General features: G+C 33.7%; 4 protein-coding genes across 9 annotated transcripts; 2 read left to right on the plus strand and 2 right to left on the minus strand.

The window, feature by feature from the left end:
• The first annotated feature begins 1 nt into the window (after position 1).
• On the plus strand, positions 2 to 6131 carry LOC110625136 (major facilitator superfamily domain-containing protein 12). 3 transcript variants are annotated; one of them, XM_021770679.2, is made up of 13 exons: positions 2 to 194; positions 1567 to 1794; positions 1917 to 1986; positions 3103 to 3299; positions 3739 to 3814; positions 3910 to 3993; positions 4107 to 4186; positions 4308 to 4434; positions 4647 to 4706; positions 4810 to 4860; positions 4961 to 5119; positions 5333 to 5465; positions 5636 to 6131. In XM_021770679.2, the coding sequence occupies exons 2-13, from the start codon at positions 1637 to 1639 to the stop codon at positions 5803 to 5805; spliced, it is 1365 nt and encodes a 454-aa protein (XP_021626371.1). In that variant the 5' UTR covers positions 2 to 194; positions 1567 to 1636; the 3' UTR covers positions 5806 to 6131. The 3 variants fall into 3 exon arrangements, with proteins under 3 accessions (XP_021626371.1, XP_021626373.1, XP_043817226.1); XM_043961291.1 differs by lacking the exon at positions 2 to 194 and adding an exon at positions 232 to 731; XM_021770681.2 differs by lacking the exon at positions 4647 to 4706.
• A 78-nt stretch (positions 6132 to 6209) lies between these two features.
• On the minus strand, positions 6210 to 7473 carry LOC110625137. Of its 2 annotated transcripts, none has more exons than XM_021770682.2 (2): positions 6896 to 7473; positions 6210 to 6324 (listed from the first exon to the last, which is right to left on the minus strand). In XM_021770682.2, the coding sequence occupies exons 1-2, from the start codon at positions 7369 to 7371 to the stop codon at positions 6273 to 6275; spliced, it is 528 nt and encodes a 175-aa protein (XP_021626374.1). In that variant the 5' UTR covers positions 7372 to 7473; the 3' UTR covers positions 6210 to 6272. The 2 variants fall into 2 exon arrangements, with proteins under 2 accessions (XP_021626374.1, XP_043817227.1); XM_043961292.1 differs by having other exon boundaries at positions 6258 to 6423; positions 6884 to 7467.
• A 3247-nt stretch (positions 7474 to 10720) lies between these two features.
• Positions 10721 to 15119, plus strand: LOC110624469. Its single transcript, XM_021769636.2, has 4 exons — positions 10721 to 11605; positions 12055 to 12312; positions 12387 to 12478; positions 13984 to 15119. The coding sequence occupies exons 1-4, from the start codon at positions 10988 to 10990 to the stop codon at positions 14759 to 14761; spliced, it is 1746 nt and encodes a 581-aa protein (XP_021625328.1). The 5' UTR covers positions 10721 to 10987; the 3' UTR covers positions 14762 to 15119.
• Positions 15120 to 15427: 308 nt separating this feature from the next.
• Positions 15428 to 20220, minus strand: LOC110624365 (protein SOSEKI 1). 3 transcript variants are annotated; one of them, XM_043960584.1, is made up of 7 exons: positions 20068 to 20220; positions 17491 to 17645; positions 17293 to 17362; positions 17087 to 17202; positions 16348 to 16999; positions 16131 to 16235; positions 15428 to 15656 (listed from the first exon to the last, which is right to left on the minus strand). In XM_043960584.1, the coding sequence occupies exons 2-7, from the start codon at positions 17633 to 17635 to the stop codon at positions 15503 to 15505; spliced, it is 1242 nt and encodes a 413-aa protein (XP_043816519.1). In that variant the 5' UTR covers positions 17636 to 17645; positions 20068 to 20220; the 3' UTR covers positions 15428 to 15502. The 3 variants fall into 3 exon arrangements, with proteins under 3 accessions (XP_043816519.1, XP_021625151.1, XP_043816518.1); XM_021769459.2 differs by having other exon boundaries at positions 16131 to 16238; XM_043960583.1 differs by having other exon boundaries at positions 16131 to 16241.
• Positions 20221 to 21291: the final 1071 nt, after the last annotated feature.

A 21291-nucleotide genomic window follows, 5' to 3' on the forward strand; every position in this document is an offset into this window, starting at 1 on the left:
GAAAACAAAACGAGCCGCTTTGATAACTGATTCAACAGAAGGCAGCGACTCATCTCCTCTCCTCCCCTCCACTCCTTGTTGTTGGAATTTGACATTTTTGGATTCTTTTTCTTACCCAAATTCGCTTAACCTTCTCAACAACTGGTCGCTTGTTCCTTCGTCCTCCTCCTACTGCTTAAGCTTATCTTTTCCCGGTATGTTTCTTTTAAAACTTGTTATTTCTTCCTTCTTCTTGAATGCGTTCATTACTTGTTTGATTCTTTGGCCCGTTGGATTGCCAAAGTTTGCATCTTTATGCTTGAATTATTTATTTCTTTCGTGCATTTTCTTTTCCCTTTTTTCATTTCCATTCCTTTTTTGCTTGTAGTTGTATCTTTACTCTCTTACTTTTTTTTTTTTTTTTGCATTGACCTTTTCGCTGGTGGTCTTTCTTTATTCCAAATGTCTTTGTGTTGCTTGTTACCTGTTCAGTTTCTTTCAATATTGTGTCAATGATAGGTTTTTCAAGTTGCAACTTGCAAGCTTGTTCTTGTTCTTTATTTACCATCAATGTGCTTTGATGATTTTGTTTAATGGGTTGACTGGAAAGCAACAATTTCAAACTAGAATAGAGTATTCAGTAAGATAGACTTCATGAAATATCCCAACTCCACAGTAGTAGAATACTTTTCTATTGACTGGAGGGAGATGTGGTTTCGAGGATTGAGTTCAGAATTCACACTGCACTATTGGTAATTAACGTACCTTCGAGGATCTGATTGGTGGAGCTCTAATGAGATATTCTCTTGTAGTTAGAGTAAAATTATGAAGCTTTTTTGCGGTTAATTGAGGCCTTTTTATCAAATGTTTTGGGGAGAGGAGAACCAAAAAGATCTATCTTTGGTGTGAAAGTTAGCACCCCAAGGGTCCTCTGTTTGCCCGTTGCCCCTTGTATTGAGGAAGGATTATAAATGTATACACCTTGAATATGAAGCAAATATTATCAAAGAAGGGAACCTGTTGTCTTAGCTTTCTTCCAGGTCTCGATGTAGTGAGCATTTGGGCCTGCTACCCTGTGATATACTCTTTCCTATGCAGGGTTATTGAGTTTACTATATGGGGTTCCCTATAGAATAAGCGCTTGTACTGAAGTTAGGCAATCAAATAGGAAGGATAGCTACAGTGATTGGTTTCTAAAGGATATTTCCATGCTTTAGCTTTGTTGCATTGTTAGCTATTTTCATAAGCCGTCGATTAAAGGCAAGGCAGATAAAATTGGGTTTCCTTATGAAATTTTTTCACTTTTATTTCCATAGAATCATCATGGATGCTAACAACCATACAAATTATGTGGTTGTAATCTGCCCATTTGGGTTTTAATACAATGAGAATTTGCAATCCTAAAAAAAAAAGTTTGAAATTTCAGTAGGTCATGGTTGTGGATATCTGATGTTATGTGCCTACTAAGTATGGTGAAATCAAAATTTATATGTGCACCCTCTCTTTTTTTTTTTATAAAGCAGTTGGCTTAGGGATATTGTGATTACTGTTGTAATTTTCATCCTCTGAACTTCAATCAATTTGCAGGTTCCCACGTATCTGAAACTACTCTTCTGCATATGGTTTAAGGAGTTAAACATCTAACCTTGTAGGATAAATGGGTGATGATATTGAAGATGATGTTTCACATCTTAACCCTGTTGGAAGATCATCTGTTTTTTATTATGGTGTGGGACACATGCTAAATGACATCACTGCTGCCTGTTGGTTTACCTATCTGTTATTGTTTTTAACAGATATTGGACTGTCCCCAAGGTATATTTCTTTATCTTTACTGATCAGCAATCCACATGCTTTATTGTCAATTTATTTCCTTTCACTATTGTACATACGTGCACATTCAGATAGGCTCATGTTCTTTTCAATTTATTTTGCAGAGATGCTGCTACAGTAATGCTTTCTGGTCAGATAGCTGATGGATTTGCTACCATATTTTCTGGTGAACTGGTACTTCTCTCAAATTGGTTGTCTTTTGGAACTGGGATGTTATTTGAGCTTTAGGTTTTTTAAGGGAGCGTTTCAGACAAACATAGAGCCTCCTTCCTATGCTGTTTTTCTTATTTTTTAAATGTGAACATTTGAAGCATGTGCCTTCTGTTGGGAAATTGTCAATACTTGTTGTGAAGTGGAATATGGTGGACAAGGGAAACATCTAGTTTATGTAACATGAGTTAAGAGAGTAAACAGTAAAAAAGTATTAGTTAAAATACCTATGGAGCTGATAAAGTGAGACCTCAAATATGGTGGTCAGGATTGAGCCTAGTGAAATATTATTTCATATGGTTTATCTGTTAAAGAATCTTAATGCAAGCAATACGGCAGTTTAATGTAAATGCTCAAAAAATTAGTATAGATTTCAATGACTTGAAATTATCTTTCTCCTACTTGTATATTTTTCTGAACCAATCTTGTTATTTTAGGGTCTCTACTGCAATCATCAGCTGCATTTGGCATTGCTATACAGTTAGGGAATTTGCTTCTTGCACAAATAAGGGGAAAAAGGAAGCAAGCTAGCAATCTCTCTATCTATTTGGAGAGCATTTTCATAGTGCTGCACTGACAGACATTTTCTTTCAATTTTCCCTTGTTTCCTTAAAAAAAAAAAACTAAGTTGGTCCATTAAAAATTCTATAGTAGTCTCTTCCACAAAAATCAACTGTCCATGCTTCTAGTCGTTGTAAGACTTTATGCCTAAAAAATACATCTTATGGTGATTAAAACTGGGAAATTACTTGTCCTTGCTTTTATTTTTGAATTTCCCCTTCAGATTCATGCATATGCTGTGTAAGGTAGATGTGAAAAATCATTTGGGGGGGGGGGGGGGGGGGTATATGAGATAAGTACATGCATTCTATTTGAAAATGATACCTCTTGTCAGAAATTGCATCACGGAGATGTTTTATTGATAAGATTCTTGATATTTAGCAATTTCGTTTCCTCTTCTTATTTGTTTTTATTATTATTAATTTTTTTACTTTGTATGTGGATATCATTTTAGATATTTTTAGTTTTCAGGTAACTTTGGCCTTTATTTGTTATTTTTTCAATGGTTTTACTTGACAGATAGACAGGTTTGGGCATTTCAAAATATGGCATGGTGCAGGATCTGTTTTGGTCGCCATTTCATTTTCTTCAGTTTTTGGTGGTTGCTTGCCTTGTACAATCTTTGCTAACCATTCATCAACGCTAGAAACAGTATCATATAGTGTCTTTGCTGCAATCTTCAATGTGGGTTGGGCTGCTACTCAAGTTTCACACATGTAATGTCCTCTAAAATATTTGTTGGTTGAAATGTGCATGGTATTGTTCATAATTCTTCAAAGCTGAGATCCTAATATGTTATGTTAAATTCTTTTAACCTTTTCCATGTTTTGTAGATTATTGATATCTGATTGTCTTTGTTTCCTTGTTTTAATCAGAATATCTTCATCAGAACTTCGTTATTTGTTTCTCTTGTATACCTAGATTGCAAAATCATTCTTTTCCCATTTATGTCTTCTTTTTTCCAACTTCTAAATCATTTGTGTTAACTTTATAAGGAATAATTATTTCTTCCCTGCCCCCTTTGAAAATGCTGTTTTTTTTCTTAGTAATATTGTGGCACAGCTATACATATTCATGGCTTGCATTCAGCTACACAAGCATGTACAAAACCTACTAACTTAGCAAATTGTTGCTGTTTTTTTTTTTTTTTTGAAGGTCTATGGTGAATTGCATCTCGCTAAACTCTACAAGCAGGGTTGTGATGGCAAGTTGTCGAAATGCTTTTACTATGGTAAATTCTCTCTGAAGTTTTGCTTTAATATATGATGATATCATATTATTAATGCTGCATCCTAGAAGGTGATGCTCATTTGAAATGTTTTACAGGTTGCTAATCTCAGCCTCTATGCAGTTGCTTTGATAGTGTTCAATATCAGTGAAGCAAAAACACATGCTGATATTGAAAATCAGGTATGAGTTTACTTTGGTTCTGATTTTCGTCTGTTAATACATAACTTTGGTTCTGAATTTCATCAGTTAGTACATAACTTTGGTCCTCTTTTACATTGTTCACAAATGAACAGTACCGATGGATTGCATACTTGTCCATTTTTATTGGTTGCTGCTTTGTGGGACTATTTCATCTTGGAACCAAGGAGCCAAGGTATTGCTAGATATCTTACCTCAAATCCAGTTCTTTTGGGTTGATTTTTTATATGTCCTTATGAAACTACTTGCAATTTCTTCTACTTGGTTAGTGTAAGATATTTCCCTTTTTAATGTAGATTAAAGATAAGTGTACATGGAGATTGTTATTCAAGGATATCATGGACTTACTGGTTCAAGAAAATTTTATACTATCAAGTTGGACTTGTTTATTTGCTTACCAGACTTGTACAAAATGTTTCACAGGTCAGCAGACATATCCTTTTGTAACTGGGGATATATTTTTTCATTTATTCTTCTACAAGTTTATTATTTCTTGAGCGATGAGAGTCTCTAATTCTACTCTTTGTAATTTGGGGAAAGTTAAAATTTCCTAAGGATGTCAGTTGAAGTATTTTTCCAGAAACTGACATTTCTTGCTAGTAGTTTTACATCAAAATGGCTTTTTTTTTTCTCAGGCATATCTTGCATTCTATGTAATTAATGATTTGTGCATGGCCCAATCAGCTAAAGCTTTGGTAGGTGTAAAGCTGTTTAACGTTATTATATGAGCATATTACACACGGACACATTTAATTTCGAATATGAAGAAAGTTGAACGCGTCTAATTGATGGGAGTAGGTACCTGCAATTATCTACATCAGCAGCTTTGTCATATCTATCATTATGCAGGTAGCCCCCATTTTCTGATTTGTTTATTTTAAACATGATTTTTTTTTTAATGTTCATTGGTTTTTGTTGATTATTAGGCTTTTCTATTTACGTATTGTAGGAAATATCTTCGACTGGAAAACGCCTGAAGGCCTACTATTCTGCTGGCGGCATTCTTTGGATATTTTGTGGTGCAAGCATCTTTCTTTTACCTAGAAGCATGAGTGGTTTCATGTATTTCATATCCATATGTATTGGAATAGCCAATGCACTAATGACGGTATGATGTGGGATTCTTTGCTTTATTCTCTGCTTTATCATGTGGATTATTAGTCAATGCTTTTTTTCAACTATGTTATGGCATGCAAGGCTAAGTTTTTGTCTGTTTTGTTATATGTACACACATACATATATATATATTATTATTTCTCTTGTTGGGTTTTAATTAGTCATCTCCTCCCTTTCCCTTCTCTTCTGCAAATATGAACAACAGGTAACTGGAATAAGCATGCAGAGTGTTCTAGTCGGTTCAGATCTCAATGGCTGTGCTTTTGTTTGTGGTTCATTAAGCTTCTTAGACAAGATTTCATGCGGACTGGCCTTGTATACTCTTCAGTCATATCAAAGTAAGTTGTCTTCAATTGCAAGGCCTGTTCCAATATTTTCTTCTCCTGCAGAAGAGAGAGAACGTAAAATAGAGGCTGCACATGTTGTTTTATATGTATGATAGATTCAGTAAACTTGGTTCCTTGTCTGTAATCTCCTACTTCTACCTAAAACTGCATTTTTTTTTCAGCCATCTCACCAAAGGTCCAGAATTCCCTTTCCACGAATTATATTTCAGTAACAAGATATGGTTTGGGTCTAGTTCCAGCTGTATGTTCGCTTCTTGGTGTGGCCATTACATACACTATGAAACTTAATACACCCCACGATAAACCTTTGGTGGAGCCACTGTTGGAATAATAATGTACTGGAGGGGATAATCTGTCGGAGACTTCAGTCAAGCATTCCACACGGCCAGGGGAAAGAAGTTCTTGAATTTCAGATTAGATCAACCAAGCTGACGGTTTAGTTTGTTTTGCTCTGTTCATTCTCAAAAGTCATAGACAATCTTTCTTCTACGCTCATAGATTATTTTACTTCAATATTTCATTTTATACAAGTTCATTGTAATGATGATACATTAAGCATACGAAGCAAACCAATGCAAATACACAATTGTATTCTTACAAGCTATGTGTAAGCAAACCAAGGCCGATTCATTATCAAGTTCAACATTAAAACAGCCATTTGTTACTGCGTGGATGATCATAATCTTGCAACTGCCGCAGGTTTTTCTTAGATAACATGCTTCTGCTGTCCTGGAAGGTGAATGTTTCTTATGTAGCACTTCCATTTATGCTCTCTAAATCAAACGTGAACAATTTCTTCTATTGAGTTGACATGTTTTTGAACAATTCCTTACAGTTGCTGTTGTCAAACCTATTAGAAAACGTCATTTTGTGGACATTTGAGCAAGAATCTTGAAGATGAAGTGAAACAACAATGTAGACTACTTGTAACATATAGTAATGAATTTTCCTGTCATAAATGAGTAACTTTATTAAAATAAATTAACAAATGTTAAAATTAGGTGACGATAAATGAAAATTAATCTATAAAGTAATAAAATTAAATTATAATATTAATCTTAATTATAAAGCCTCGGTATTGATGGAGATAGCTGTAAATAGATCAACATACAGGAGTTTGGGTATATGTCACAATCTTATAGTGGTTATAACTAATAAGTTGCACAGAAAATAGAGAATAATCAGAGATATAGGAGTTTTACCATATTAATTAGTAGTGAATTTTGGGCATTTGTTTGGGTAATATTTGAATTCTTTCAATGATTTGGGCTTATTTTATAATTGGAAACAATTAATTACGTACCTCTCTCATTACTGATCATATGAGCTTATAGATTCAGGCGTAGTACATATTATAAGATACGTATAATATAACCATGCATAAGCAATCGAGAAAAAGATGACCATACATAATGCATTACATGGCCAACCGGAGGACAGGCTTTTTCCGAGATCCAGTGTTACTACGGGTAGAAGAAGAAGAAGAATTGCGTTTGGCTTTGATCAAATGGCTCAACACTTTAACATAGCCACCCATTACTCCTTTGAGCTTGGCTCCGTGAATAAGTTCTTGCTTCTGTTTCTTCACCAGTAGAAGCTGCTGCTGCTGTTTCTTCTCTTCTTCTGAGAAGTGCTGTCCAAGCGAGTTTCTGACTCTATTCTCACTTTCATCACTTGTGTTCCCTTCATTATTAGTTCCTTCTGTATTGATCTTACCATTGATCATCAGTTGCTTCAAACTCCTATGGTCGCTGTCTCCAGTTGCTCGATCCTTTTCTGGGGAAGCTTTTGTCGGAGCATGTACTTTGAGTTGTGGAAGACTGAATGGCTTTCTTGTTCTTTTTGACATGGTGATGTCATAACGCTGTTTGCTTGTTGGATTGCACTCGCTCCCCATTTATTATTCTCTTGGAGACTCTGGAGATGAGAGAAGAGCACAAGAGCACAGTTAATAGAGAATTAAAAGAAGCATCATGTCTCGGAGGAAAGTGTGATTAAAGAATCGAGTTTGCTTACCAAACAATCAAGGGGTAGTTTGAAGAGCTGCACAAATTAAAAAAGGTGAAATGTCTGTTTTCAGATCATAAGTTCAACAGGAGGTGAAGTGGCACCAAATACCTAGAATTCGTTGTGGTCACTCTTTACCTGATTAATGATGGTCGCTGAAAATTAACCCTTCATACACCTCTAATTTTTATGAAAATTATTTCATTTAAAATGGTTTGGTTTCGTATTTTAATTAAAAAAAAATCATTCTCGCGAGATTAAACAAATAAATATTTATATAGGCATTTAAAGATTTGCACTTTCGTAAATAAAAATTTAGCATTAATTCAAATATTAAAAAATATTTGTAGAAAAAGTAAAGTGTTTGAAAATTACTTTATTTTTAATCAAGTCTAGCTTGAGTTTGAATAGCTGCAGTAGTTTGATGTAATATACTTGATTTGAGTAGCTTTAAATCTAATTGCCTTTGTCTAAAATCACTATCTTTATCATTTTATATTAATATATATTTAGAAAAACAATACTCAATCTCTCTTTTCAATTTAATTCATTTTAGTTAATCTTATAATTTAATTTCATAACTTTTATCATATTTGTAAAGTCAAATTGAATCCTATTTAAATTTTGGATGTCACATTTAGCTATTAAATGAAATCAAATTGATCAATTGAGGTTAAATAATAATTTCTATTTGCACTCGAAGGCTTAGCCTAGTGGAAAGTGTATCCTGTAGTCTTGAAAGGTTTAAGGTTCGACTCCCCCAACCCTCTATTTCAAAAAAAAAATAATAATAATAACTTCTATTTATTTATTTCAATGAAAAAAAAAAAGACTTAAATTTATTTAACCCCACGTATATATTATTACTATTTGTTGTCTTATAACTTTTATATACTTTGCTTTTTTATATATATTAACAAATACTTTCTTTATACTATAATTTTTATTCATTTTACTCTTTTAAGAAATATAATTTTTTTTATTAATTTTTAAATCATATTCATTTTAAATACATTAAATATTATGAAATGTTTTGAAAGTTTTAATTAAATAGAATTATAATAGTCAATTTATATATTGTTATAGTATAAAAAAAATGAATAATAATTTTAAAATAAACAAAAAAATAAATAAAAATTATGATATAGAGGGAGTATAATTTTTTATTAACTTTATAATTATACTCTTTTTAAATACATTAAATTTTATTAAATATTAAGAGATTTTTTTTAAAAAATAATTTTTAATAAAATTTTTTACCTTTTACGCTTTATTTTTAATATTTTAAAATTTAATTAAAATATTTTAATTTTAATATAATTTAATCTCTTTATATTATTAAAAATAATATACTATAATCATATTCAATTCATTTTTTTCAATTTTTTTAATTAAAATAATTGAAATTTTTAAAGTTGATTTATTTTTTTCAAATTTTTTCCGCTCAAAAATTAAAAATTAAAAATTAAATTAAATTAAAATAATAAAAAATTAAACTAAAATTTTAAATTAATTTAATTTAAGGGAGATTTATAATTTAGTTTATGGGTATTGACATTATTAACAAGTCAGTCTCTGTATTTTTAGAAACCTATTAAAATGTCCTTATATTTTATTTCCGTCAATAAAATAGTCATTTCATTATTTTTTCCGTTAAAATTAGATAAAAAAAGAGAGAGAAAATTTTTAAAATTCAATTTTACCCCAAATAAAATCATTTATTTAGTTATTGGATATTGTTATTATTAAGAAGTTAGTATTTACGTTTTCAAAAATCTATCAAAATGTTTTTATCTTTTTTCATATTTATTAAAACGTTCTTGTCGTTTCTTTTCGTCAATGAAATAGTCTCTCCTCATCGTTTTTTTTCATTAACAAAATTGTACCTCCCTATATGTTTAGAAATATATTAAAACGTTTTTTAGAGTAGGTAGGAAAAAAGCTTTAAACTACTCTTGATATTGGGTGGCTTTCCCTCTACAAAATTAAAGAAAAAAAAATTAATTTTTCATTTTCAAGTCATTTTAAAATTACTATATATATCTTTTTTTTAAATTTAATAATGAATTTTTATATTTTTATTTGACCATTTAAAATTAATAATTTTATAAAAAATTCAATTCAATTAAATTATTTTTATCAATTTTTATATTTAAAATAAATGAATACATATTAAAAAAGTTCATTTAAAAAATTTTAAATGATGCATGATTTTTTAAAATATTTACTAATTTTTTATAAAATAAATCGTTTTAAATAAATAATTATATTTAATTAAAAGTATTTCTGTCTAATTACCAAAGTACTCTTAAACATATACTCTTCATCATTGGATTTTATTAATATTAACATTTATAAATATCAATTTTTAAATATAAATATTTTATTCTTTAAGTTTTGATTTTTATTAAACTTAAAAGACATTGTCTTTGAATATGATGGCTCTTCTTCGGTTTCTGATTTGTTTCACTGTTATTAATCTATTGTTTTGGTCTTCTGATCTGGGTTTGCTATGACTAATGCGGTGCTGGTTGGTGGTGGTGCGGCCATCATTGTGGTGGAACCATCGGATTCTGAAAGAGCTTCTTTGCCGAGCGCCACCACACGAACCACACCAACTTCACATCCAAACAATCTCTCAACCATGCAAGCGCAATATGAAGAAAAGAAAGAAAACAAACAAAACACCAAAGAAAATACAAAACCAATAAAGAAAACAAAACAAAGCAAGCTAAAATCGACCATGTTGAGAGTTCGAAAGCTTCAAAACCAAATCTTTTCCCTGCTCAAGGGGTGGAAGAAGGATAACCAAACTAAATAAAGAACACCAAAGACAGCCGCTGGAAAATCAAACTTCAAACCGCAATCCACAAGCAAAAACCCAAAAGTACGCTTCACGCGGCTCTTCTTCGCTTTCCCTTCGCTCTTCTTCCCTTTCCTTCCTTTTTCAATTTGGTTTGTACTAGTGAGATGCTTTATCCCATTACATGAAGTTATGAGCATGTAAAGCCGAGCCTTGCATTGCTTGTCTATCTGCCAGTTGCAAGCTAATGCGCAGAGGAGAAGAAAACTATCGTCCATCAAGGATGATGACAAAAAAACCAAAAAGATATCTTCTTGCAAAGGCCAGGAGAGAGTCGAGAGTATATTTTTTTCAGACCAATGAGAATTGGAGTACAATAGCTGTTTTGTCCTCATTAGCTTTTCGAATGACAGAAACCTAGGAACCTGCGCCTTTTCGCTCTCTTTTCTGCACCTCTGCGGTGTTCTCAAAAAACCCCCCAAGGTTCACCTCTCTCTGGCACGTGATTTTTCCTGTCAAGCAAACTGAAAAAAGCAAAGAAAACGCAGCTTCCCCAATGTCTCATTGAGATTCTGATAGCGACCCATCCTTTTCCCACTTCAATCGGTTCACTCCACTATACTCATGGTGGTGCTCTACGCAAATCGGAGACTACTGCTCAAGGAAAAACAGAGGAGGAACCTCCATTTTCCATCTCTATTTTATGGCGTCCCTCACTCCAGGGCTGCTATCCAAGCTCCTCGAAAATGCAGGCAACAAGGATGTGAGGGTGACCGGAGAACACCGCTCTGTCCTCCTCCAGGTGGTTGAGATCTTGCCTTCTCTCGCTGGACCCGACGATCCCTGGCAGAGCAGAGGTTTCTTCTTGAAGGTTTCTGACTCTCTGCATTCCGCTTATGTGTCCATACAAGACGAGGACATGGATTTGATATATAGCGACAAGATTCAACTGGGCCAGTTTGTTTACGTTTCTAGACTGGATTCGGCTTCGCCGGTTCCAGTGCTTCGAGGGTTGAAGCCCGTTCCCAAGAGGCGACCTTGTGTTGGAAATCCCAAGGATTTGGTATCCAGTGATCTGTTGCCTATTAGAGCAAGTGTGACTTTCAGCAAGGAGAAGAAAGGATCCAAGACTGCTGGGTTGACAAAGAAGAGAGCTGCTGATTCTAAGGCCAGGAGAAGGGATTCCCTCGGTAATGCGACCAAGGTGGAAGGGTTAGAGCTAAGGAGATTGAGTTTAGACTCGGCCAGGAGGATCTGGAATCAAACTCCATCGCCCAAATCTTCTTCTACCCCTAGTATGACTTTAAAATCGTCCAAGAATGTATGGTTTGTCGCGTTTTCGTTCTTTCCCGTCAGTTTCATATCTGCATTTGTTTATTTATTTTCAAATCCTTAAATGTTTTCTGAGTGATTATGATGAGAATCCTACATATAACATGGTGGAAAAATGATTGTTATTGACTGTTGCTAACTGCGATATGACATTCTGTTAGCTGGTTTTCAGGTTACTGACTTTAAAATTATATGGTATCCAATGTCATTGCTGCGTTCAAAATTTATTGTGCAATTGCTGGGTCATGGCTAGTTAGAAGCCATGCAGCCACCTGCACAGTCATTACTTGAACCATATGCCTTTTGTGCTTTTCTTAATGCAGGAGTTAAAAGCAAATTATTACGTTTCTCGTAAATCCATAGCTACTAATTCATACCAAAATCCACCTGTTCCAAGTCATGTGTGTGCATAATGCTTATTGTCTGATGTTGCTACAGTTTCAATCTGAGAAGAAAACTGCTCCTAAGAACAACTTATCACTGAAGGGCCCAACTTTAAGTATTTCACCATTGAAAAGCAAAAATGAAGCATCATTACCTGAAGCCACTACAAGGCCTTGGAAGAAAGAATTAAAGTCTATAACTGACCACGCAATTCCGAGCTGTCTCGTGAAGTTGCCTCTTAGTACCAAAGCTTTGTCTGAACAAAGGATTTCGTGGGATGCGGTACCTTCTGTCATTCACAATCTTGGAAAGGTTTGAATCCAAATCCATTCTACACTCTCTGACATCAAATACTTGAATCTCACATCATTCATCCATGATTTCAGGAAACTGTGCATCACAGAAACGTTGCATTTTTTGCTGCTGTAAGTGCACTGGAGGAGGCATCGGCTGCTGAAAATGTCATTCTTTGCATGCAGTATGAATCTTATTCTTCTGAACAATGCTTTCTTCTTATTTTTGGTCTGCTGGCATCTCCTTAAAATTTTGTGCTTCTCTGTTTCCACTCTGTTGGCAGAATTCCTTCTGAATTTTGTGTTGATTACATGCTTGATTCAACAAACTAATTTTCTTTCAGAACTGCTGATCTATAAACATATAATTGTGAGCTCTTCTCTTCTTGTGGAATTAAGTAACCAATTTTCTGGTGATCCATGAAATTGGATGATCATAGTTATTGAAAACTGAAAAGGACTCATTTTGCCTGTTTTGTCGCAAAAGTCACATGGCATGCCTTCATTCTTGCTGTTTGTACAGTGAAAAGGGCTCTCATGTTCACTTTGTCCAAGATAAAAGTTCAGAGCAGGATAGGTTTTGAGATTTCTTCTCAATGTAGGTACAAATATGCGATGTTGACCCATCCTTCCGCAAATCTACCGTCAGAGTAATCAGTGCCTGATACTAAGAAGATACCCGAGAGGAGTGAGGCTGCTGCCTGGCCTATGATCATCCTGAGGGACACGTATGTGCATGTGTTCTCAGAAAATGCCAAATCAGTTTGTCTTTGTATTTGCCATTTAACATTTTGCAACTGTTGGACAGGAAGGTGGTTTTTGTTATTTGCTGATTTTGGCTTGCTATCCTGCCTATAAATCAGGCCAGGATTAGAAAGGGGCAATAGGAAATATTCCTCTTTCTACCTTTTTTTTTGCTTTATAGAGCATGATGTGTGGTAATAGGCTATCCAATATACTCATTTCTGTCTGCTTATTAACACCTTTAATGGAATGATGATTTATTTCTCATCCTAGCATATTGAGCCCTGTTGTTATTTGATTGTGTTCTTTTGGAGATCAAACAAAGTTTCTTATTTTCTAGATGGCCATTAGACTTGAGGTTTACTCATGTTTTTAGATTAATATGATAACAATTGGCGTACTCTTTATATTTGCTTTCCCCTTTAATATCTTTGTATATTTTAACATGTTAACTTATCTTGACCAGGAATTTCATTTTCTTCCTTTGTTGCAAAACATTATTATCTTTCTCTGTACCCTCTGCCTCTCTGCATCTGTCATGAAACCTTAAATAGGCTCTCTTCTTGACAGAATCCCAGTCTTATTTTAATAATAATAAAAAATGAAAATCTTGTGATACATGATAACTCCTGAGGTTGCAGCTAAATATATCTTAATGCATTCCTGCTATTAATTTTTTGTGGGAAGAAATAAAAATTATTCAAAGGCAGAATGCAATGTTGCAAATATTTTCATCTATATGTCACTGATTTCCTTCTAGATTCTGGATGGTGTATTATGTGTTGGAGATACTTTTCTGTATGTGCGAAGCATGATGCAGAAAACAAACATTAAAAAAAAATCTGGTATTTTATTTTGTGCTATGTGTTTAATGGAAATATTTCATGTTTTCCTTCCTTCTTTTTCCAGTTGCAATGGATGTATTGATCTTCATTTTCTTTTTCAGAGCATTTGCAGAACTGTGCAAGTCTTCGCAGAATATGTCTTCGGGACCACTAGTGGAGAAGTATCTTGACCTCCACCAGAATATGCAGAAAGCAGCAAAGGTGATAAATTCCTTAACAAATGATAGCCTTTCAGAGGCAATGTCAAGCTTTTATGATGGCCAACAATGTTTATTGCCTAGCACAAGGAAAACTAAAATGAATAAGAATGCTGTTTCCTGGGTTCACGCTGCCTTAGAGACCAACCTTTCCAAATTCATTTTGCTCAAGGAGCCAGAGAAGAGTGAGATGGTGAATAGTGATAAATGTCATTATGTCATCCTAGGAAGCATCCCAGAGGAATTGCAGTCTGAGAATCAATTGCCTCAAATCAGAGGAAGACCTGGAAACTATGGCAAATTATCAGAAGCAAGCCCTATGCGAGTACCATCTTCACCGAGCCTTCTTTCAGCTGAGAAGAAAATGGACCCAAAAAAGGATGATTGTCCTAAAAGAAGTGTGTTAAAGGAAACAGCAAGTTTAGCAGAAAAGCTGCTCTTGCATTCTCGTGAATGGTTCTTCAAGTATATGGAGGATTCATTGAACAATGGATTTCAGTTTTGCAGAGGTGGAGATTCTGAAATTGCCTATCTTCTAAGGCAACTTAAAAGGGTAAATCAGTGGCTGGATGACTGGGGCAGTTGGGGAGTTAAGGTTGATAGGAGGATAGAAGACTTGAGGAAGAAATTATATGGTTTTCTACTGGAGCACGTTGATATAGCTGTTGCTTCTGATAAGTAAGTCATATGAGATGAGAACTAACTTAACTCATACTGTGAAGCTAATTGGGTTTCAAGTCACAGGCATTGGTATATGGTTAGCTGGTTAAGACACGCTGCATTCGTCTTCTGATTGCTAGACGTTGTTCAAATGAATCTTCTCTAACATCTCCAACTTTTTAATTGTCTTTGAACTAGGAAAGCTGATAGCCAGAAGTGTGGCATCTGCTTAAACTTGTAGAATCTTGTTTCTCCAATGGTTTATATTTAAAAATGTAGTTGGTGTGCTGACGAAATCAGGATAGTAGAGGTTCCTCCTTTTTAGCAAAACATATTTCAGTTTCAGCTTTTACTTGTCCATGATATATAGTTAGTGAGTGTAACCTGTGGATGAGCTGAACTATATTATGCAATTGGTGTCATTGGAAGTCCTAAAGCTGTGGAAATTTGGATGCTTCAGCTTTACTTTTGTTTGAGAACAAAAGCAGGCGTTGTTTGTTTCCAGGTGAAATTAATCCTGGAAAAAGTAACGTTTTCTTATAATATTCTTGCACTTGATTTGCGGTTGGAGCAGTTTCATGGGGAGTTTTTACTATAGAAAGCATATCTAAGAGTATGCTCCACATCTCTTAAAAATTGCATGCTTCAGGCCGTCTAGCCTTTTTAACTTGTAAAATTGGAATCGACGGAAAGCTAATGGCTCGTTTTCGGCACATTATAATTGCAAATCAACTATGCATATCTGTAAATTTAACAAATGTAGTTAGGAAATAGCCATTAGTTGATTCATGGAATTCATTGATGGTGATGGATTCTTGCCGACTGAAGCTGCTGCAGTTTTTGCATAAGATCTCTTTCCTTTGCAGGACTTCATGTGTATGTGCAATTTCTCTGGTTTGAAGGTCTTCCCGCATAGCCTGCATTTCGAGAATGATAATTTTAGTCCTTTATATGGCATTAAAGAAATCCTAGTCGATTATGAAGTTCCATTGATGATTTTCAACTTGGTGTGGTACTTGGTGGATAATTTACTTAAAACGAAACTTTTCTGTTTGACTTGGAGCTACTTTCCTGCTAAGATTGCCAATTGTCAAGCCTGCAGGGATTCTACTTTTGCTTTGACTTTAATCTCTCTGATGATCTCAACTCAAGTTAAAATATACATCACCAATTTTTTCATCTCTTTCGACTTGTTTGTTCAGTCAGGGTTGGGTCTGTTGGCTTAACATTTCATGCGTGGTTCAATCAGTCAAAGGCATAACTAGGTGTTATTAGATTATAATACAGTTTTTGATTGTCAGGTATAAGTTCAAACTTTAATTAAAGCCAAATGAAACGAGGTTCTGAGTCAAGCCGGATGCAAGCTAAATGAATAAAGTTGATTCACTTACGAGCAGATTGGTGCACCCACTGGCTTGTAAGCAGCAGCAACCCCTTTTGGGTTATTGAATCCGCTTTTGTGCTGCTTCGAGTCTTTCATCCCATCAAAGCTTCTCCTGCTACTTAATACCCAACCAAATTGAAGCATGTATCAAATTGGTATTAGTAGTAATAAAGTGGGATCATGCACTTGGTATTAGCCAATGTAATTTGGTAAATTTGTTATACCTTGCATTGCACTGTTGTTGCTGATTCCAAAGAGTTCCTAAAGCTCTGCTAGACCCTCCTTTGCAAATCTCCTCCTTTCTTAAAGATGATTTATTAATGGTAATTAATGCAGCATCATTTGTATCAGCTGCACCGCAAGTCATCAAGTTTCGTAGCATTTTTGAAGCTTCACTTGAATAGCTCTTGCTCTTTGCAAACTGCGATTGTGATTGTGGTGAGGATGATGAACTTGGGCTACCCATCTTTTCAATGCTACTGCTGCTTCTGTCGATGTCTTCCTCGTTATGACTACTTGCCTCGCTGTTTGTCTTCTTTTTGTTCTTCTTCTTCTCCTTCTTTTTACCTAAAAGATTGGAGTAAAAGGAAGACGATGAAAGACTCTCAAACTTTTCCATTTCTTCCTCATGAGAATCATCTGGTCGCTTCAAGGAATCTTGGGTTAGTGTAGATCTCTCTGAACTGAATACAGGTGATTCATGATAAATTTCAGATGACGTTTTCATTGAGATATCAATACTCGTATCTGGGGATATTTGGTTATCTTCTTTTGTTGAAGATCGCTCTTGCTCTTCTTGTTTGTCTTCATTTCCAACCTCGACATGCTTGTCATTTTTGAAAATGGAAGCTCTATTTTCACCGGAACCAGTAGTATCTGTTTCATGCAAAAGAGAGAAACGGATTACATTCGAAGGGAGAGAATCAAGTAAAGATTATATTAACGAATTTAATTAATAATTACCGAAATGGGTGGTGGGGAAAATCTCGGATCCTTTAAGAACATATTCATTGTCAGAGATTGGGGTAATGAGATCATCATCCAGTAAATCTTGCCAAACGTAACCATTTTTGTATCTCCTATACAATCAACCGCAAAGAAATCATCGTTAATAAGAGCTAGCGATGGAATTGCAAACGGTATATGATGATAATAATGGACACACAAACCTCTTATAGGACCAAGAAAAGGCTTCAGGCATTTCCTTCCCTCGCAGATCAGCCATCCATCGCTTAACATCTTTTGAAAGAAGCAATATTGTCAAAGGAGACATAGAAGAACTCGAAAAAAGAAGAAGAGAAAAAGAATATAGATAGATATACACGTATAATATATCTAAGAGTATTAACAAAGGAGACATAGAAGACCTCGAAGATAAACACCATTGCGATTGAGATGATGAACCCGAATGAGATGAGGATGCTCAATGCGACCCATATGGCTAAGAAAGTAAATGATATGAAGACGCCTCACTTCTCCTCCAACTTTGGGTATGGGTTTTGATGCTTCCATTGTTTTTCTTCTGTTTCCCACAAATTTAATTAATATTACATTACAGAAACAAAAATGACCAGCAGGAAACAACAACACCCTGCTTTTCAAACACTGGCCTGCGATTGATTATATTGATCATAGTTAAAAAACTCTAATAATTAGTTAAAATCCATCTTTTTGTCTCTGTGCTGCCGGCCCTTCTCCAATATAGATTTCCTTAATTTAATGCAGGCCTAGGTAGCTATGACTTATATATTATATAAAAATCAGCATTGATATAAATATTTCTTGTACAAGCGAAAAGAGTGATGGGATTTCGAGAATACCAGATGCTTGCCTTGTTTGCCTGCTCTTGTGTTTATGGTATGGTGTTTGAGAGAGATAGGCAGATTATATATATAATTTATCAGATTTCCCACGATCTAACAAACTTCACATATGCGGCCGGGCCAGCTTTTGACCAGAAACGTTATTCCCCAAAAAGGTCTCTTTTCTACTTCCTATATCTACGTTTGCACACTCACAAGGAAGCCAAATACTCTTAAAAAATCAATAGGACATAAACCCAATAGAATGTACATGTAGACATTATATATATATATATATAGTATTTGATATAAGCCTAATACTTGCTTAAGTCCGATCCCTATGAATCTAATATATAAATTTCAATTTTTTATAAATTATAAATTTTACTAATTTATCATGTAATTCTTATTATAATTATGCCTATCAAACCATATATATTAGATAATTTTTTTAAAATTTATTTGGCATTGATGTACTAAAAAAGCAATTGCCGGAATAATACCAAGAAGAGGAATATGCGCTTTGATTTTTTTTAATTAATAATTCAATATAAGATTAAGGAGAATTAGTAATAACATTCAAATATCTTGTAGAAAATATGAGGTTTTTGAATTTAAACATTAAAATTGAACTAATTAGTACTTATGATTTAATCCCGTGATAAGTGTATCTGATGACCGTTGGATTTTTTACCCCGGTCTAAGGGCAGGCCCATGAATACAGTTGAAAGCTTCTAAGTCTAATCCAAGCGTCAGGCCCGACCCGCTCAGCTGAAGGACCGAAATTCACCAAAATTTCTCTATCCGGTCTGCCCAACCTTCCGGCCCAATAACTAGGCCCCCACTAGGCTCAGCCTTAACCCCATCTTCCAGCCCGGTCCGGAAGAGGGAAAGTGGCCAGCCCGTCCGACTGGTAGGTCCACCCGCAAGCGTACCATGTGAGAATTAAATGGCTGTTACGCATATAGCAGGAATCTGATCTTCTTGTATGCCCATATCCGTATGGCAGAGACACGTGACCCAATGACGGGAATTTCGTTATACATCACTAGCAGACAAAAGAAAAGGAATAAAAGGATAAACACTCTCCTCACAAAAGGAGGTTTTTGACTAAGTTTACAGAACACTTGTAAAACCTTATTTTTCTGGATCTCAGATTATATATCTAAATAAATACAAGAGATTTCAGATTCTATTTCTCTAATTTTTAATTTTTATTTAAAAAAAATTAAATTAATTAATAATCAATAAAAAATTCCTATTCACATTAGTAAAAAAAATTATTTAACTATATTTTCCCCATAAATTTTCTTTCCTTAATTAATAAATTATTTTTATCTATATGTAAAAATATTAATAGAAAATTGATTTCTCATATGAATAAAGATCATTACCTATTATAATTAACGTAAAATTAATGTTAAAATTTAATAGAAAACTGAAATTTAATCATCATTTTATTATCTTTTTTACATTTTGCATAGTCAGTATCCTTTTCTTTTCTTCTTTATATGTTAGAACACACTATTTTAGTTGACATAATTTTGATATAAATAAAATAGGAAATACAAATTTAATTAATCGATATTTATAATTATATTAACTTGGTTATAATAATATGGATAATATAGTATAAAATTATAATTTTTATATATAAAAAAAATAAATAAGAGAGGAGGGGTGGGGTTGGGTTGGGCCAACCAATTCTGACCTGACGTTAACATTGATTAGATAATTGATGGAGACCTAGAAATTATGCTCTTATTTGTCATTGTTTAATTTGTGGCCAACAAGGTATAATGGTGCTTTTAGTGGAGTTATGAAATGACAATGTAATTTACATTATTTTTAGATACTTTTTTTTAGAAGGAGAAAAGTTCAATAGTGATATAATTATAGAAGATAACATTTATAAATTTAATTTAAGTGTATTTAAATAAATTTTAACGTTTTTAGATTTTATTTTCATAATTTTTAATTTTTATTTTAAAAAAAAATTATAAAAGATATAACAATAATGTTCAAAAACATATATTTTATCAAATTCAAATCTCACTGTATAAATTTTTGAGGGAAAAATAAAACTATATCATAACTAGCAGTATAAATATTCATTATTTACATATCATTGGTAGTTCTTACCTTTTTCTGATTTCCTTGTCTTGTTTGTCTCTGAATAAAGAGATTGTTATGAAGACTGTATATCCTCTGGGAAACCAAACCAAAGCAAAGCATTCTAACGAGATCCTGACATGCAAGCTTGTGTCTCTAATCTCTTGTATTTATATTTACAAACATGCAGGAAGTGTAGGGTGAGCTGGAGGGAGAAAGAAATAAAGAAATATAGTATTACAATTTTTTTTTTCAGAAAAAGATATATATATATTATTGTAAGCATAGGTAACTTGGACGTAGGGGAATGCTATATGGAATTGTATAATTTTCATAGGAAAACGTGCCGTCTCAGTTGAAACTGAGGACCCAATTAGCGTATAAATTATGTTGTTATTACATGTCTGCCTTACCAATGCTCCAATGTTGTCTTGTATTGATAATTATCAAGCTCTCTATTACCATTTTCTAGTTTTTTAATAAAAGTAGCTTCATTCATAGGGGTAAGCCCAGAACAACAGAAACCAAGGCCTAAAAACAAAACAATACACGGGATGCAAGCCTAAGTTACAAAGAAATCTATCCCAAGGCCTAAAAAAAAATAGAGGCCCAAACAACAACACCCTAGTTACACCCGGTACAGGAATCAGATGGTGGATCCGAAAGCAAAGCAGAAGCTTTGTGTCGCATACGACAGAAAGGTTCATACACCAAACCAGCCACCAAAGAAGAACTTAAATCTAGATCTCAAAATTCTATCACATTTTCTATGAGCAGAAAGTAATATGACATAGTCTTGACTTTAGAGTTAAGAGTAGTCGACGAAAGACGTGCATCGTAAACTAGAAACATATTATTTATCTAATCGCTTTGTAATGAATTCATCATACTCCAATTACTCTCAGAAAAAAATATTTGGGAAAATTAAAATTTAAAATACCCTGCCTACAAATCGTAACATCCATTTCGAGTCATTTAAAAATTGCAGTAGTAAGGGGTTGTTTGGATTAAAAAGTTTAGACATCTTTTGGAGGTTTCATATTCAACACTACTTCAAACGTGTTTAGTTGGTAGCTGATAAATTTCTTTAATATTACAATTAAAAAATTTATAAAATTAGAGTTAGTTTGCAATCAACTATTCGCGTTTGAAAATAATATTAATATTTATATAATATATAATATATAAAATAAATGATATTATATATGATATATATTTTATTAGTTATTACATATAAAAGCAGTAATATTTTTT

This window comes from Manihot esculenta, chromosome 10 (assembly GCF_001659605.2).
Source record: "Manihot esculenta cultivar AM560-2 chromosome 10, M.esculenta_v8, whole genome shotgun sequence".
NCBI classification, from domain to species: domain Eukaryota; kingdom Viridiplantae; phylum Streptophyta; class Magnoliopsida; order Malpighiales; family Euphorbiaceae; genus Manihot; species Manihot esculenta.